The sequence below is a fragment of the Enhydra lutris genome, unplaced genomic scaffold, assembly GCF_002288905.1.
Source record: "Enhydra lutris kenyoni isolate GAN:26980312 unplaced genomic scaffold, ASM228890v2 scaffoldscaffold9, whole genome shotgun sequence".
In the NCBI taxonomy this organism is placed as follows: Eukaryota; Metazoa; Chordata; class Mammalia; order Carnivora; family Mustelidae; genus Enhydra; species Enhydra lutris.
This window is the reverse complement of record NW_019154093.1, coordinates 27,419,880-27,438,769: the sequence shown is the minus strand read 5'-3', so window position 1 is coordinate 27,438,769 and position 18,890 is coordinate 27,419,880. Positions and strand designations below refer to the sequence as shown.

The following is an 18,890-nucleotide window of genomic DNA, read 5'->3' as shown; positions in this document are numbered from 1 at the left end:
AAGGTTGTTAAAGGCTATTCCAGGCCATATGTCCAAATTTCCTTTTCTCTCCTGCTACCCTTTTATTCTTCTTTACATAATAAGCCAGTTAATCTCAAATACTAGATACTAGGATTCTGTTGTGATACAGGATCTGTATGTAAGTAAGCTCTTTTTAGGAGCTGAAATCCCTTGGGTATGCCAGTCATGTACAAAATTTTTTGAAAACCATGTGGGAAGATTTTATTTCAAATCATTTATATTCATTGATAGTCATTTTTTTCTCCATCGACTAGGTATTTATGTCTGTAATAGTACATATGGAAGATAATTTCATGCCTTAAATTATAAGCTGTATAACATTGGAGCTACATTAAATGAACCTTTGAAAAATAGTTTGTTTCTATTATATCTGTATTTAAATGAAAGATGAGTTTAATTTACTAAATAAAGATATGTGACCTAGATTCCTTTAAATAATGGGCTGTTCAGCATTATAAACAATAATAAGCTGAGGTATCTGACATTCTAAGATATTAGCTGTTGAAAATATTTTAATATCTTAAAGAATACCTTAGTATAACAGTTGGTTCATTCTCTGGTTGATTTGAGACAGAGTCCTGTTTTAAACTTAATATTGAAAAACAGGTAATAGTTGTACAAGGTCATAGGTCATGATTATTTGATAAATAAAATCAGCTGGCCACAAATGAGTCAAATATAATGATAGAAATTTGAAATGATATTTTACATTTAAAATGCAGTTCTAAATCCTTAAAAGCACAATAAAGGTATAATATACCATTGATGTGTCAGTTTAATAATACTGTATTTATTGCCAGTTGATAAATTTTTAAATGTTAATATGGGGATTTTTATCTTGATTTTTAATAAGGTAAAATTAGATGGTCCAGAGAAGGAAATGCCAAATCAGAAGAGCAGCAGTGATCTTCAGACTAAAAATGAAGATGAAGGCACGAAGGCATGGACGCCATCAAGTTTAAGGGGACATGCTGATCCCAACTTGAATGCTATAAAAATTGAAAAGTTATCTGATGATGAAGAAGTAGACATCACAGATGAGGCAGATGAGTTGACTTCTCAAGCTCCCCAAAAGAATCCTAGCAATGATGTCTTATTAAACATTTCTAATAGTAAAAGTCATGAAACCAGTCAAGGGGAGTTTATTGCTTACAATCAGGAAGATTCTGTATCTGAATCTTCCAAGGAATATTTTCAGAATATAAAGCAAGGTGAGATGGAAGCACTTTCAAGTTCAGGAAGTAAATTTTGGACTGAAAAACAGAGCATTAGTGACAAAAAATCAGTTGAATTAAATGATCAGAAATGTAATAAACTGATGAAAAACTCTGAAAAACATGATGGAAATGGAATAATAGATGATGCGGGGCCATTGCCTTCTCCAGAGCCTTGTGAAATTCAGAAAGACTTGTGTGATAATGAAATGCTTTTTCATTCTTCCTGTCAAATGGAGGAGGAGAGCCATGAGGAAGAAGAGCTTAAGCCACCAGAACAAGAAGTAGAAATAGATAGAGATACCATTCAAGAAGAAGAAAAACAAGCAATTCCTGAGTTTTTTGAGGGGCGCCAAGCTAAAACACCAGAACGCTATTTGAAAATTAGGAATTACATTTTGGATCAGTGGTAAGGAAGAATTATATTTTAGATACTGTTGTAAAATGTATGATGCTCTAGAGTATTTTAATTAGGCCTATGCAGAATTTAGTATTTTACATCAGTAGTGATGTGGAGAGCTTAAACATATGAATGTATTTTAATAGGCAAGACTTAAAATTTCTCATAGTGAAATTTTCTTTGAGCGCTTTGGTAAATATTGTTGTCTCTAGCTATCTCAACCCATCTGTCTGTTCATTAAGAATATTTGGTCCTGGAAAAAAGAGATAATTTGCTTTAAGAAGCAGTTTCTTGGGCGCCTGGGTGGCTCAGTTGGTTAAGCAACTGCCTTTGGCTCAGGTCATGATCCTGGAGTCTTGGGATCGAGTCCCGCATTGGTCTCCCAGCTCCCTGGGGAGTCTGCTTCTCCCTCTGACATTCTCCCCTCTCATGCTCTTTCATTCTCTCTCTCAAATAAATAAATAAAATCTTTAAAAAAAAAAAAAACCAGTTTCTTAGAACAGTGTTAGGAAGATACAAAAACATTACTACACTGGAAAAGGGGGAGAATGTCTTTCCTAGTTTATCATGTACTTGTAAGTAAAAAAAAAATTTTCTTGACAGAAGGATATTTCTGTCATCAAGTGTGGCTAGATTAGAGAAACCATTCTAAATTGCTATAAATGCTTTCAGCTTTGATCTTATAACATAATGTGTTAATAATCTCTTCATCCAGCTTCATCAGGATATAGGAATTTTCTAATATATGAAATTTATCTTCTAAATTGTCAGAATTTGAATTATTTAGCATTGGATGGGGCACAAACCAAAAAACTTCCCACCTTATTAGCCTAAGTGCTCTGCAAATAATTTGAATTTTTCCTAACAGCTTAAGACATTATCAAACATTCATAATTACTGTTTTTGCTTCAGGAGATACTGAATTATGTAGGGCCCTCTTTACAGAGGTCTTATGCTATAAGTTAGGAAGATTGCCAAAGGAAAACAAATAACCAGGCTTACTACATCAGTAACCTTCATTGCCGTACAGTATTAATTTGGTTTACAAAGATAGCTCTATTCTAAATGAAGTATTTTTGCTCTTGTTCTTGACTGATGGTTGAGATGACTAAAAGTAAAATTTCTGGGTTAGGGTGGTATCAAATGAAAGAAGAATTATAAGGAAAAAATAGTTGCACAGTGCTTTACAGTTTACAGAAAGCTTTTCTATGTTTTGATTCCTCACAACTGGCCTAAAAATAGTCAGGTAGTGTTTTCTAAAGTGTTTGATAGATTCTGCGGTCAGGAGAGGTTTGGGGGTCTGTCTTTTATTATACAACCAGCTACTGACAGAAGGACCTATGCGCAGGTCTCAACCCTGTCCATCAGTCTCCCCATTATTTCACATTGCCTGATTGATTGACACTATTGAAGAGGACCGATCAAATTAGATCTCAACGGGTATCTAATTTTGTTTTTGGAAATAGGATGAATGGCCAAAATCGAAGGACTTAAAAATAATATCTCAAAAATTTTTTATCTCTATGAATCATCAATGAGTGACTTAATGGTGCTTTAGTCAATTTCATTTATTTGAATTTGAATAAATTCATTTATTTGAATTTTGCCTCAATAAGGCAGAATAACTTATATAGATGATATAAATTATATGGCAGTAGTTTCCTAACGACATTTGCCTTAGTTCAGAAAACCACTTAAATGTTATTTCAATATAGTGATTTAGCAAACAATGTGAAAGCAGAAAGAAATGTTTTGGAACAGGAACTCAAAACTATTCTCTTCAGAAATAGAAGAGGGAACTAGAGGTGGTGTTAAAAAAAATTTAAAAAGAAGAGTAAAGTTTTGAAATAAAAAAGACCTGCTAGATTTGTTTGTAGCTAAAAATTCCTTTCCATAAAAACACAACTGACTTCCTGTTGAGGGGTATGTTTTATTAAGATAGTAACCAATACCATTATAAATGCCTACCAAATGCATTTAAATGTATTTAAATCGTTTCCAGTCCTCTTGGCAACCTTGTCCTCATTTTACAGATGAGAAAAATGAGGTTCAGAGAGAAAAAGGAACTTGTTCCAGGTCACATTAGGGGAAAGTGATTTCAGGGTCTTGCAGTCTTACTCCTTATTTTCATACTTCATCTCAGGTCCTTTACCCAGACTTTTCATTCTGCCTTGGATGCTCCCCCTATTCTGCCCCCCAGGTCTTACTGAACTGTGCTTCGTCAAGTTGTTCAGGTCTGCTCCAAAAGAACTAGAGGACTTCATGACCACCCTATCTAAAATAGCTCCCAGCTCTGCCTCCCACTCTCTTGCTCTGTATTTTATTATGTTCATAGAACTTACTACTACTGGATATTATATTTTTATTTGTGTATTGTCTCCTCTTCCTCCCTCCTCCTTCCCCATGATAATACAGGCTTCACATGGGCAGAGTTTTGTCTGTTTTTTTCATTGTTACACTCCTAGTTCTTAGGACAATACTTGTTCTAAGCAAATACAGAGGTACTCTAATTGTTGAGGGAGAAAGATGGTGCAAATGAATCATGAATAAGTATTTTTAGAGGCCTTACCCCTTTTTTAAAAAATGATTTTATTTATTTATTAGAGAGCACATGCACAGGTGAGGGGAGAGGCAGAGGACAGAGGGAGAAGCAAGACTCCCTGCTGAGCAGGGGGCCCTATGAGGGGCTTAATCCAAGGCAGGCGCTTAACCTACTGAACCACCCAGGTGCCCCTAGAGGCCTTCCATTTGTTTAGCATCATGATGCTAGTGCTGAGCTCTTTTTAAAGACTTTTGATTTGGGCAGTCTTTAAGTCAATACAGTTTTTAGATTTCCTGTAGATTTTTGGAAGCTGGTTACACTGCTTATTCCTGCTCTCTTGGCTTCATTTGTGCAGTTTGTTTCCTTTGATTGAAGTGAAGTAAAAAAACACTGGGATCTTGAACTTTTTAGTGGAATCCGCCCCCACCCCAGCCATGGTTATATTCATTTTTTTTAGAGAGCGCATGCAAGTGGGGGAAGGGGCAGAGGCAGAGGGAGAGAATCCCAGGCTGACCGCCTGCTGAGCACCGGCCACTGTGAGACTGTTTCACAATCCTGAGATCTTGGTGACTTGAGCCAGAACCAAGAGTCAGGTGCATAACTCGATGAGCCACCAGGTGCCCTCAGTGGAATTTCCGATACCCTTCCACATCACAAGTTACTTTTTGCCTTCCCTGAATGTCTGTAGAACTAATGGTTTTATTTATTTATTTTTAATAGTAATTTTTGTTAGGAGAAAAAAAAATTTTTTTTTAAGATTTTATTTGTTTATTTGACAGGCAGAGATCACAAGTAGGCAGAGAGGGGTGGGGGTGGGAAGCAGGCTCCCTGCCGAGCAGAGAGCCCGATGTGGGGCTCAATCCCAGGACCCTGGGATCATGACCAGAGCCGAGGCAGAGGCTTTAACTCACTGAGCCACCCAGGTGCCCTGAACTAATGATTTTAAATTTGGTTTCTGCTTAGGCCTTCTTTAAATACCCTATCTAAAATAGTCTGCACCTAGTTTTCTCATTCTATCTCTTATCCTTCTTACTTTTTCTTCCTAGAACTTGTTGCTGCCTGTCATTATGTATTTTATTTATATATTTATTTATATATATGTATGTATGTATGTATGTATATATACACATATATAATAGATATTATTCATTGTATATATTCTGTTAGCATGTAAGGTCAGGAACTTTATATTCATCTCTGGATCCTTAGTGCCTAAAACAGTGCCTGGTGTGTAGGATGCAATGTAAATATTTGTAGAATAAAATAAAGATTAGATAAATACCTGTTATATGATATATCTGAATACTTGGTTTATGACGTCTGTATGTAAATCTCCACTTTAACCTCCATAAGCAAGTACTTTAATCCCCCTAATTTTTCATTTCCTCCTCTCTAAAATAAGAATAAGAATAATAAATGCTACTTTGTAGAGTTATGAGGATTAAGGTTGATAACTATTAGTACTGGCATAAGCATTTTTGCTACTATTAGTACTCCATTACTCTTAACCTGTATCTACTATGGTATAGTAAGTATATTCAGTAAATATTCATTTTATTATGTATACTTTTTAATTTTTTCATAGTCTTTGGGCATTTCTTGATTCCTTTGAAATCCCCTATAATATCTCTTTCTGTTTTCCAGGGAGAGTAAGCACTTGATATTTATTGGTGTAATGTTTAAAAACCAATATAAAACTTTTAAGCATTTGTAAGTTAGCTTATAATTAAAATATACTGTCCAGCAAAGTAAAAGTAGATGAAGCTAAGTAATATATTAAAAATAAGAAAAGCCTAATAGTAAATACTGTAGATATATTATCAGAGTGCCCTTTTTATTCAAACATTGAAGTTTGAATTTGGATCTGTTGACAAAGCTTCTAACTTTAAAATCTTGGGATAACCGGAATCTCTTACATTTCATATGGGAAAGAAATAATACTTAATAAAAATCACATTATACTCTTACGATTTTGTATCATTTAAAGATATCTCAGGAAAAAGTACACTTGGGTATTATGTATTAGCATTGTTTTTACTACACATTTACAGATTGAGAGGGGGTAAATTTTTAAGATATTTCAAATATCAAAAGTTTTCCCTAGAAATCTTATTTTCATGTTTTTATTTATCCAAAATAACTGTACTTCCATCTCTTAATTAGGGAGATATGCAAACCGAAATACTTAAATAAGACCTCAGTACGTCCTGGCCTGAAGAACTGTGGGGATGTTAATTGTATTGGACGGATTCATACATACCTCGAGTTGATAGGAGCAATCAATTTTGGATGTGGTAAAAATAAAAACCCAACAACATCTTTTACACAACATTTTTTTATCCTTAGAGCACCCATTAACTTCTTTGTTAGAATTCAAGCAGATTTAGTATAGATAGAGAATTCAGGAGGATATTATAACATTATGAAGTAAATGTATCATTGAGTTGTTTCTTTAAAACAGATTTCTATTGATCAGACTGTATTTTCCTGTAACCTGCAGTGAAAGTGGTGGTATGAAAAGGAAAAATAGTCAGTCTAAGTAGTAGAAATAATTTAACAATGCAGCTCTTTGTCAAGTAAAAGTAAAGTCATTTTAAGAAAAATCTAGTAATGGCCCATTTAATTTGTAAAATCTGTATTAATGCTAGAAATACTGTCTAGCAGTGTTTAAATAAAGGAAATAATTTATGAGCCTTTACACTTAAATGTAATAAAAGTGTCAAAATATTTTTCATGGAAGAAAGTTTCTTTCACCCTAGTTTTTCTCAAATTTAAAGTCAATGAATATGCATGACTTTAAATGTATTATTCACTTTTATTGAATTAACGTGACACAAACATTTTAAAAAAAGATAATAACCATAGTTGCAAAGTGATAAGGTAATTAGAACTTTGTAACCCATGGTTTCAGAAAAGTAATATTCTATAGTGTATGTATAAGAGAAGACAGCTAACCAGAAAGTTTCCTTTCAGAGATTATTTTATTTTGTAGGAGAGAGAATTCACAGTCTGCCCTGTGGTCTGTCCTTCATTTCAGTGTGTTTGTTACCCCAAGCACTGTATATGGGACTGGCTAGTCAAGAAAACTAGTGTCACAGCTTCTTCAGCCACAGAAGCAAAATCATGTTTTCTGTATTAGATATTTGAATTCAGCAAAGTGGGCTTGGCACTCATTTAGTTAGAAATTCAGTTACCCATCTCACGAATACCCCATTTTACTGGGATTTCCTTAAGAGCCTGACTTCTACTGAGAACTTCCAAGTGATTGTAGAGAAAGATAGAAGCTCAGGTGTAATAGAACTTAGACATTGGCTTACAACTTACAGTCAGTGTAGATGTGTCTTCCTAGTTAACAAATGAGTTTCAGAAAATAATAGATTGTTTTGTTTCTCCTGAATTCCGGTAGAACAGGCTGTATACAACAGGCCACAACCGGTTGACAAAGTACGAGTCAGAGACCGAAAAGATACAGTGGAAGCATACCAGCTTGCACAGCGTCTGCAGTCTGTGGTAAGCAGCCACCCCTCACTAAGAAATCTCTCCAGATTGCTCCTGGCCCTGTTAGTCAGGTGTGCTGCCTTCTCGCCTGCTATTTAACAAAGGAACGTGTTTTCTCTCATATTCACCTTAGGCATTCACTTTCCTGGTTCCCGTTCAGTTCCAAGTTAGCTATTTATTTCTTTTTTTACTTTATTTTTTTAAAGATTTTATTTATTTATTTGACAGGCAGAGATCACAAGTAGGCAGAGAGGCAGGCAGAGAGGGAGAGGAGGAGGAGGAAGCAGGCTCCCTGCCGAGCAGAGAGCCCGATGTGGGGACTCGATCCCAGGACTCTGGGATCACGACTGGTGCGGAAGGCAAAGGCTTTAACCCACTGAGCCACTCAGGCGCCCCCACGTTAGCTTTTGAAAGGGCAAAAATGAGAAATACCCCACAGCTCACTGGCAGACTTGACACGGAAGCATTGTGCTTTGCTTGTGTGCTCTTAGACAGCTTGGTTCTGGTTTTTGTATCTAGAGTATCTTCTACTGCCATCCAGTCAGGCTCATTTTTCTCTTTCAGTTACTTTATTTAAGTCTTACTTTTAAGATTCAGCTTTTTAGAATAGCTATCCAAACTCTTGTAGCCTTTCCTTAATTTTTGAGGTTAGTGAATTTTACAGTATCTCACAATTCATGAATCTTATTTTTTAAAATGGGTGATCCTGCAGGTCCTCTAAAAGGCAGAGTCATATTGGATTCTTATTGTTTTTACTAATGAAGTAGGTTAAATTGGTAATAGGTGAGGCAAATGAAGAAAAGTGCCGCTAATAGAGTGGGTATTTTTTTTAGGGTGTTTAGGCTGTAAACCATTTCTACCTAGATTTACTGTAGTAAGAAAGGATGTTTTTAGATCCTGGAAATGGTAGTTGCTGGAAATGGTAGTTGCTGGAAATGGTGCTTTTCATATGCTGGTTTCTGAGCCAGTGCATTTTAAAGGCTTCAGTATTGGGGTTTACAAAACTGGGTATTAGTAATCCAGTCAGCTAACTTTGTACTTCTTTCTCTTTGTATCCACTAGGCAATCTTTCCTTTTCTAAGGCTGAGAAATAATTATTTTGCTCCTAGTTTTCAATATTCTACCTCTTGCTGTGGGTTCTTGAAGTTTTCTATCACAAGTGGTTGAAAGGGAAGTCATTTTCTTGGTGGTTCTTTTGGTCTTAAAAATACCTTTTGTCCTAGTGTTTTAGCTCCTAAAGGTGAAGAGAAATGAAAATTCAAGAAGAAATTCAAGTAAAATTCAGAAAATCACTTCTGACTTATTTTTGAGCAGAGTGCTGTTAAACATAAATTAATAAAATAAAATTTATTCAGGCATTGCTGATCAGAGATTATATTTTAATGAAGAAATTAACTGATTTTTAGAAAAATACCATTTTGGTGTTATATATCAGTGTGCTCTGATTTCTCCAACTTAACCTTGTTAACCTTTTGCTTTATTTTGATGCTTACCCCAGCGCACAAGGAGACGTAGGGTCCGAGACCCATGGGGAAATTGGTGTGATGCAAAAGACTTAGAAGGACAAACTTTTGAGGTAACTTTGACCTTTGCAAATAGCTTTTCAGTGGCAGTTGTATTTATATATCTTAATGCCACATATGTTACACTCGTTTGTGTTTGTGTGTGTGTATCCTTCCTGTGTTAATTTTATTGTCCAGACGTCACCAAGAAATAGCAAAATAAAGGCATCAATACACTTAACTAGGAGTTTCGTTCATTTTCTGTATTTTAATTGTCTATTCTGCATTCTGGCCTTTTAGTTCAACAATATCTGCTGGTTTTCCAGTAAGTTGGTACGCCTAATTCATTTCAGTCAACATTTAGTTTTTATTCTTTAAAAATTTTATTTCTTTATTTGACAGACAGAGATCATGAGTAGGCAGAGAGGCAGGCAGAGAGAGGGGGAGAAGCAGACTCCCTGCTGAGCAGAGCGCTCAACAGGGGCTCGATCCCAGGACCCTGAGATCACGACCCGAGCCGAAGGCAGAGGCTTAACCCACTGAGACACCCAGGCGCCCCTCAGTAAACATTTATAGAATGATATTCTGATACACCATTTAAAATATTGTCCCACAAGCACTTAATAAGGCTTGCATATACCAGTTAGTAAATGTTATTTTTTCTTCCTGGATTTAAGTGCCCCCCCACAAAAGGTTCTTTCTCTCTTCCCCATTCCCTGCCCCCGCCTCACACCCAAGTGCCAGTCCAGGCACTGCATTAGTCAATGCGTGGTTCCCGCCTAGAAGGAACTTAATTTCTAGATTAAGGAAAGATGACGTCTGATAAGTTCCATAAGATTGGTCTTAAGAAATGTCAGGTCTTCCCCAAAGGGTGTGGTCAGAGGAGGTATCACAGAAAATGTGATATTTCAACTGTGACATAAAGGATTAGCAGGAAAATTAGTCCCCAGGCCAAGGGAGCAGCATAAACAAAGGTATAGACAGGGAAAATACCAAATTCTGAAAAAGATGCATTGTTCATTTGCGCTAGAGTATAAGAGTGGTGGTAGAAGTGGGATGTGTTCTGTACTTAATATTATCAGGATTTTATAAACATTAATCAAATCAGTCATCACAGTAATACCAGGACATTGTTGTTATTACTACATGTGTTTCCATGTTAAAGGTAAGGAAACTAAAGCACAGAAAGCTTCAGTAACTTGTCCAGGGCCACCCAGTAAGTAGCAGAGCCAGGCATTCTGTCTCCAGAATCTGTGCTTTTTATCATTGTGTTTCAGTGTCTTCTGGTTGGGAAAGAAAACTCAACACAGTAGGACTTGGTGACTAGAAATAGGGAGTAAGTAAGAGGAGGGACTCAGGTGATTCTGAGATTTTTTAACCTGGGTGACTGGTGCCATTAATTAAAATGGGCAAAACAAGAGAAGGAATAAGTTTTAAGCTTGGTGTGGCTGTAAATTTTGGAACAATTTTTTTATATATGATCCAGCATTTCAGTTTGCTAGTAGAAAGATGAGACACATCTACGTCAATGTGTTGATCTCATTCTCACCATGCCTAAACCTAAATATGGTTTAAAGAGTTGTTTTGTTTTTGTTTTAATTCTGCCTCTCATTGGCTGATTGACTTTTTGATCAACGTGTGTTTTATGTTTTAGCATCTCTCTGCTGAGGAATTGGCAAGAAGAAAAGAGGAAAAATGTAAACCTGTTAAATCCTCAAAAGTACCAAGACCAACAAAAAGGTATAGTGTTATATAAGTAGAATTTTTTTAACTTACCACAATGATTAGGAAATGCATGGAAAAAAATATCTGATATAACAACATTATATTCATATTAAGTCAAAAAATACTAAAATTTTTGAAATTTTTTATTTCCCTGATTTTCAGTTTAGAAGACCTTAAGCAAAAGTTTTTAAATTTGTTTGGGTTTAGTGACTATAGGATCCAACATATGTTGTAAAGGGGCCTTAATTATGACAGGTAGTCATTCATCTTCTTAGACATTATAAACAGATAACCTTATGAAATAACTTCTTTTTTTGGTTGGTGCTGATTATTAGCAAGGTTTCTTGTTTTTGAATAATCTGGTATTTGTAACTTGTAACAGTTAAGGTCACCAAATAAGTTAAATGTCTTGATTTTCTAGACCCTTACTTTCTTCAGATGCTCCACTGAATAGGCTATAGTTTTGTCAGTGTCCCTTTTAAAACAAGATATCTAGAAATGGCACTAAGTCATTTTCAGTGGAAAGAGCCCCTGATGATTAACCAGGGGTATGTCCTTAGGTAAGTTACATAAAGCCTTAAGCCTTCAGTCCTCACTTACAAAGTAGTGATTACAATAGCTAAGACTGTTAGTTAGCTATGTTTTAAGCACTCTATGTATATTAATTCATTTAATCCTCATAACAACTCAGTGCAGTAGTTAATATCATTCCCATTTTATAGGTGAGGAAACTGAGGCACAAAGAGCTTGAGAAACTTGCCTATGCTTGTTAGTGGTAAGGCTGTGATTTAAATCCAGTCAGTTGAGTTTAAGAATCCATACTGCTAACCATTACATTACACATCACTTCTCTAAAATAAAAATTAAAACTTATAGTTGTTGTGAGAGTGAGTTAAATGAGATAAACTAAGTAAAAAAGATAGGCATCCATAAGCTAGGACTCCTCATCCAGTATCCAGACATTTGATTTTCTGAATTTAAATGTGAGGCATATTTATTGTGATTTCCAGGCCCTTGTTCCAATTTGTCAGGATCTTTCTGAATTCACATCCACTTTTCTCGTTTACCCTTCATAGCTTTGAATTAAAAACATTTCAGTAAGCTTATCTCTTCTGTCATTGACTACTGATTAAAATGTTTAACTGAGATAAATGTAAGCCTCAGACATCATTCATTGTTCAGTCAGCTACACATTGCTATGGTTAACTGTTTTTTCATCTTAATGCAAAAGAAAAAGCTTAACAGATATCTTGCTTATGTTCAGATAAAATATATTTGAATCTCTAAGTCTGCTAGTAACTAGCAAATCAGTCCTATCAAAAATGAAATTTAGATTTACTTATCATGACTTATATTTTCCTGGGTCCATTATTACTCTTAGTAGTCACCTCTGCACTTGCTAACGGCTCAAAATCAGCTGTTTAATAATCTTTTCCAGAATTTCCCAATATATACATCTAATTTCTCTGCTTCTAGAGTCTGCTTTTGGGGCACCTGGGTGGCTCAGTCAGTTAAATGGCTGCCTTCATCTCAAGTCATGATCCCAGGGTCCTGGGATCAAGCCCCACATCTGGCTCCCTTCTCAGTAGAGAACCTGCTTCTCCCTCTCCCTCTGCTTGCCACTCTGCCTTCTTGTGCTCTCTCTCTGTCAAATAAATAAAATCTTTAAAAAATAAATTCTGCTTTTTTTGTGTTTTGAAAATAAGCCCAGGGGCACCTGGTAGCCGGTCATGATTTCAGTGTCATGAGATCAAACCCCAGGTTGGAGCCCCACGTTAGGCTTGGTGCTAGGCTTGGAGCCGGCTTGGGATTCTCCCCTCTACCCTCAGACATGCATGCATTCTCTTGCTCTCTCTCTCTCAGAAAATAAATAAAATGAAAACAAGCCATTACAATAATTGCCTCTTCATAGCACTCTAGTAAATTTTTCCATTCTGTACATTTCCTCCAACAAGATAGTGGGGTTTCACATCATGTTTCTTCAGTCCTCTGGGATGCATACACTGTCTTCCTATTCTTTTTATTCATGTTGATGAAGCACTTGTTTAATTTGAGGATCTTTCGCCTTCATTCAACAAATATTTCTGAATGCTTGCTATGTATTAGGCACTGTTCTAGTCACTTGGGATAGGAAGTGTCTGTTTTTCTGGTGCTAACAGTCTCTGGTAGAATAGGAACTAAATAGTCCTGCTCTTTTCCAGTCGAATAACATGAACATAGTCCTTGTTTGGGGTTTTTTTTTTTTTTTTTTTCCTTTCTCTGGACATAGCCTAAAGAAACCTTATTAATTGATCTTAATATCTTTCTCAAATCTCAGTTCTTTACTGGTAAAAGCCTTTCTAACATTTCTCTCAGATTTACACATGCTTTTGTATTCTACCCATATGTGCCCCTCTTCTTGTCTTTTTTTTTTAATTCTTTCATTTTAAAAAAGGTTTATCATAGGGCCTTTTATATACATTAATTCCTTTAGCAGAACTGCTTGTTGTTTATTCATTCAGCAAAGATTTGTTGAGTCCCTACTCTGCTGATATTGTACTTACACGTGTTTTTGAGAAACTTCCTTCTTGAACTTTCTTACCCATGTCTTGTCAGGGAGTTAGTTACATTTTCTTCAAACTTTTTGAAACCTGCTTTCATTGTAGGTCAGGGTGTGGGTACTTTACAATTTCTTTTCTTTGGGTATTAAAAGAAATTAAGGCGACAGAATACTTTCTCTTAAAGGTCTTGTCATTTCCCATCTTTTTTATTGAGTCTGAAAAAAACAGTGCTTCTTTCAAAAGGGTTGTACGGAATTAATTGTCCTTAAGAAATTCTCCTAGTTTAGTGTTTTTCTGATAATTGGGGTTTAGATTATTGATGCACATTTTCTAATTTAAATGAATGTGATTCCTGATCTATGTTATTGAGATTGTGATTTTTTTTTCTTTTGCAGCTCATTTGATCCCTTCCAACTGATACCTTGTAATTTTTTCAGTGAAGAAAAGCAGGTACTATTATGCATCAGTTAATAGTCATAAATAATGCCCCGTTAGACACGAAGTATTTATTTTTCTGTGTGTGCAAAGTATATATGCATATGAAAGATTGGACAAGGCAAGGTGCATTAAGGGTCAAATGAGTGATACAGATGGGAAATGAAAGAGTATTTCTTCATGCTAGGATTTTGAATGATAATATTTTAAAAATCTCTGGTCTGTGCTGAGCCTTGGTTGAGGATGAGAACTTGGTGTGACATGTGAAGGAGGAAAGGGTGGACATTCCAGAGGAAGAACAAAATCTCTATTTTTATGCTCCCCCATTTTTTTTTTTTTTTTATATTTCAGGAGCCATTTCAGGTGAAAGTGGCTTCAGAAGCACTTTTAATAATGGATTTGGTAAGGATAATCTATTGTGTTTACTTACTCTGATTTCTATTCTTGTGTATTTTTATTGCAGGCTTAAGAGAGAGTATGGAAGACGTGTATTTTGGATCTTAACTATCCTCTTTTACAAGGAATCTAAAAATAAGTCTTTTCTTTTGGAGAAAAGCCAAACAATTGCATGTTTCCATATTTTAGAGAAAATAAATTAATGTGAGTTTTGCAGACTGTTTATCATCATTAACCCTATATTTATTTCCTGGTATCCTTTGTCTGCGGCCTTCTAGAGAACTGCGACAAACCACAACTCCTACAGTTTGGAGGCTCCTTGTTGGCACTAAATTCCAGAGACCTCCAATAGTTGTGTTTGTTTCAGGCGTTTTTCTGTAAGAGGACCCAGAGTGATTTTTTTACTTTGTGTCCTTATGATACCTTTTCTGAGTAAGGAAAACAAATGGTATCTTTATTTTGTAAATTTAAAAACAGCATCTTGGAGTGTTTGAATATTTGGTTCAAAGCTTCTCAGCTGGCAGTGAAGCTAAATCTGAAATCCTAAATTTCTTTGCACTGAGCCTAGCATCTGATTCCTCTGCTATGCTACTGTATTTGAAAAGCATAGTTACCATACTTGTAAATGAGTCTCTTGTAATAAGTAAGTTTTACTCTGATTTTTTGTCAGATGGACTTGTATGTTTGGGCTAAGTCTGTTTTGTATTTCTTTTTAGCATGCTCATGTTTCTATGGCAGAAGTGATTGGTCTGTTAGGAGGAAGATACTCAGAAGTTGATAAAATAGTTGAAGTAAGTTCTCTCTGTAAAAAAATTTCTTTAATTATTTAGTACTGCTACCATACCAAATATTTTTCTAGATTTCAGTGGATATAATTAAAATATAGACTTTTACCTGTGATGGAAATGAGACTATGCAAATGGAGGTTAGATAATTCCCAGGAGTAAACTAACATTCTGTATATTGAGCACCTGTTTCCTTTTACCATTGAGAAAGGGCGCACTGCCAGCCAGGCCGCCTCATCGCTTTCACCAATAAAAAGCTACAACTACTTTAAAAGGCCAGGAAACATGCACCAACCCTATAGTTTAAACTTGGTGTGCATGATTCTGTTGCAATTATTATCGTAAATAATGGGAGTCATTGAAAGACTGTATTTGTCAGATATTATATGGGCTAACTTGGAAAACTAACAATTATTATTAGGCCTTGAGTAGAAAAATGGATTCTGAGTTCCTGCATACAATCATACTTTTGGTGTCATTTATTTGCAAGTTAAAGGCTGCCTGTGATACTGTTAATTACTTTCATTGGCTTAAAAAAGTTTCTGTATCTACATGTGAAGAACTAAAACTTTAATAGAATTAACAGGATTTCAGTATAACTGTATGAGGATTAATCTCTTATAGGTCTGTGCAGCAGAGCCATGTAACAGTCTGAGTACAGGACTACAGTGTGAGATGGATCCTGTCTCGCAAACACAGGCCTCAGAGACCTTGGCTGTGAGAGGCTATAGTGTTATTGGATGGTATCATTCCCATCCTGCCTTTGATCCAAATCCTTCCTTACGAGATATTGACACTCAAGCCAAATACCAGGTGGGCCTCTAGGTCTCAGGTGTATGTTGTGTGTAAATAATTGTACTTTTTCTCCTCCCTCATTGCTTTCTACTAAATAAATGTATTTTTAACATTTTTAGCAGTGTTGGCATTTCTAATATTATTTACATCTGGAGTTTTGAAATAACTGCATTTTTTCTGATCAGAAGAATATTACGTGTTTATTTAAATATCTGGGAAATCAGCTATTTTGTTTAGCCCAGACAAACCATCTAAGTAACAGTAATAAGTACTCTGAGAGCCTTTAAAAATTGATGGGAACAGGACACCTGAGTGACTCAATGGTTAAGTGTCTGGCTTTTCATTTTGGCTCAGGTCATGATCTCAAGGTCATGAGATTGAGCCCCACGTCAGGCTCCGCACTCAGCATGGAGTCTGCTCGAGATTCTTTCCCTCTTGCTGCCCCTCCCCCTCTCCTGCTCATGCTCTCTCTCAAATAAAAATAATATCTTAAAAAAAAAATTGATGGGAACAACTAGGATAGGGACTGGGTATACGAGTGAATTTTGCATCTCTGGAAAAAAATGAAGTTTTGTTTTATTCTGATAGTTGATGTTAAATGGGTGAATGCTTTTGCTATAGGCTGCTGTTAATAAATTATTACCATATTGATAAAGATTGTAGTTGAAGCGTAGTGAAAATAATTTGTAAACATGTTCATGATACAGATTTTGCAGGCCATGTGATCTGTGTAAGGGTCATTTCTGCTTGGGTTGAGCACATTTTGACCTGAAAAATTTAGAGTGTGGAATGATACATATTTCATTTAGTTGCTATTTGGATGTGAGGTTTTTAACACACTTTTTGTTCCTTTTTCCTCCATTAGGTGTTTAAGATGTTGGTATGGGTAAATACTGATTTTTAAATTTATGCAATCAAGACTAATTATATTTTTCTTTTCATTGTAGAGTTACTTCTCCAGAGGCGGTGCAAAATTCATTGGAATGATCATTAGTCCTTATAATCAAAACAATCCTTTACCTTATTCCCAGATTACCTGCCTGGTTATAAGTGACGAAATTAGCTCAGATGGCTCTTACCGTAAGTTTTCAACAAAGACAACTTCACCCTATTCCTGCCTTGATTTCTTTGAATCTTATATATCAAAGAATTTACAACTATGTGAAACTATGTGACGGAAAACTTTGTACCCTCAAATAGGGAATCAGTGTTTGCACACCATCTAGTGCAGTTATCCTCTTACCTTTGGTGACCTTCTTCTAGATTCAAGCCCCTACTGTATTACCATGACCACTGGGCAAAAGGATTACAGTGTGGAGAAGAGCTTGGGCCGAGCAATGTCCGTGTTAAGTACAGGCCTACCTCCTAGATATTGCAGGTTTGGCTCCAGACCACCACTAGAGTAAATATCACAGTAAAGTTAGATGAATTTTTCAGTTTTCCAGTGCATATAAAAGTTATGTTTACTTTGTACTGTGTTTTATTAAGTGTGAGGTAACATCATGTCTAAAAAATGACATACATACTTTAGTGAAAAAGTAATTTTTACTAAAAAACGCTAACCAGTATCTGATCTTTCAAGGAGTCAGTCAGTAATCACAAATCACCATAACAAATATAATAAAAATATTTTGATATTGCAAGAATTACCAAATGTGACACACAGACATGAAGTCAGCAAATGCTATTGGAAAAATGTTGCTGATAGACGTGCTTGACCATAGGTTTGCCACAGACCTTCAGTTCCTGAAAAACACAATAACTATGAAATGAAGTGCAGGAAAACGAAGCATAATAGCCTGAGGTATGCCTGTACTAGAGATACTGCTTTAAGCAAAATACACAAAGTCTCTGTTCTCGGGAAATTTCTTATGAATGCAGACTGGCTTTCTCTGCAATGGCATTTGAATGGGAAAAACAAGGAGAAATGACCACACTGTCACCTGCTCTCCATGGCCACTCAGTTTTAGGCTTAATAGTGTCAACTGGTTTCCTTCTCTTAGTTTCCATTATGTCCCAAAAAAGAATGTGCTGGGCTTAGTCCATCACATGATTTGGTTCCTTTGGGAATTGTGTTCACTTGTGGTCCAGTCAGCTCTGGCTGGACAGGGAATTGGTGTGGCAGACTGGGCAAAGGAGGGGAATGGAAGAAGCGAGTGTGTACAGAAAGGAAAAGACTGGAAGAGACAGTGACATCTGTAGGATGCTTATTCTCTATTCTCTATCTTTACCACTGCTGCTCTGAGAGTTCACTGTCCTCTTGATGCTGTCACTGCACATCGTACTCGGGTTCCCATTAGCTCATGAGCTCCTTAAAGGTAGATGTGATATTACACTCGTTTTTCTATCCTCTGTCTCTAGCACAAGGCCTGGCATAAAGTAGGTACTGAGTGAATGTTTGTTTAACAAGTTAATGTCATTGTTTTTCATGTTGTCACTTAGATGCCATCTCTTTGGCAGAGACCCTCACGTCATTGCAATTAGTTGCTCTGTTCTTTGTAACCTGCACAACTGCAACACTTATTTCCTGCCTTCATGGTGCTTTTGTCTTTTAATGTATCTATTTAGCATGTTTCTCTAAAATGTGAACCTCAAACAACCCACACTGCCTTCATCTCTGTAACCCCACCAGCATGTAATCAATTGCCTTGCATCTAGGAAGTGGTCAGCTGGTTTTTAGCTCAGCTGGTTTTTATTGAACAAATAGTATTGACACTAACTTCAGACCAAAATGCCCATTTTGAACATAGCACATGTATATAACATTCTTTAGCCCAATTTATAAAATTTTATGAAAATTTAATTTTCTAAAAAGTTATAAAAGGAGTAATCACAGTTAGCTCATTCTCAATTTACATCATTTTTTTAATCTCACGGCCCGCTAGATTTAGGGAGTGAGCCTGTATTCTGATGCTCTCAGAGTATACAGAGAATACAAATAGCTACGAGCTACATAAGACTACAAATTAATTAGAATTCAATGAAATTTAAAATTCAGTTCCTAGAAATTTGCTTCTGGCCCAAAGGAAGTAACAAA

The 18,890-nt window shown here is 35.9% G+C and overlaps 1 protein-coding gene across 1 annotated transcript in view; it reads left to right on the top strand.

The window, feature by feature from the left end:
- LOC111143042 (Myb like, SWIRM and MPN domains 1) overlaps positions 1 to 18,890 on the top strand; it is a 39,228-nt gene that overhangs the window by 13,750 nt on the left and 6,588 nt on the right. Inside the window, exons 8-17 of the mRNA XM_022496474.1 lie at positions 875 to 1,644; positions 6,341 to 6,471; positions 7,584 to 7,687; positions 9,174 to 9,251; positions 10,832 to 10,917; positions 13,838 to 13,892; positions 14,229 to 14,279; positions 14,990 to 15,064; positions 15,683 to 15,871; positions 16,801 to 16,933. Of these exons, the coding sequence (XP_022352182.1) occupies positions 875 to 1,644; positions 6,341 to 6,471; positions 7,584 to 7,687; positions 9,174 to 9,251; positions 10,832 to 10,917; positions 13,838 to 13,892; positions 14,229 to 14,279; positions 14,990 to 15,064; positions 15,683 to 15,871; positions 16,801 to 16,933 (1,672 nt within the window). The remainder of the gene's footprint in view (positions 1 to 874; positions 1,645 to 6,340; positions 6,472 to 7,583; positions 7,688 to 9,173; positions 9,252 to 10,831; positions 10,918 to 13,837; positions 13,893 to 14,228; positions 14,280 to 14,989; positions 15,065 to 15,682; positions 15,872 to 16,800; positions 16,934 to 18,890) is intronic.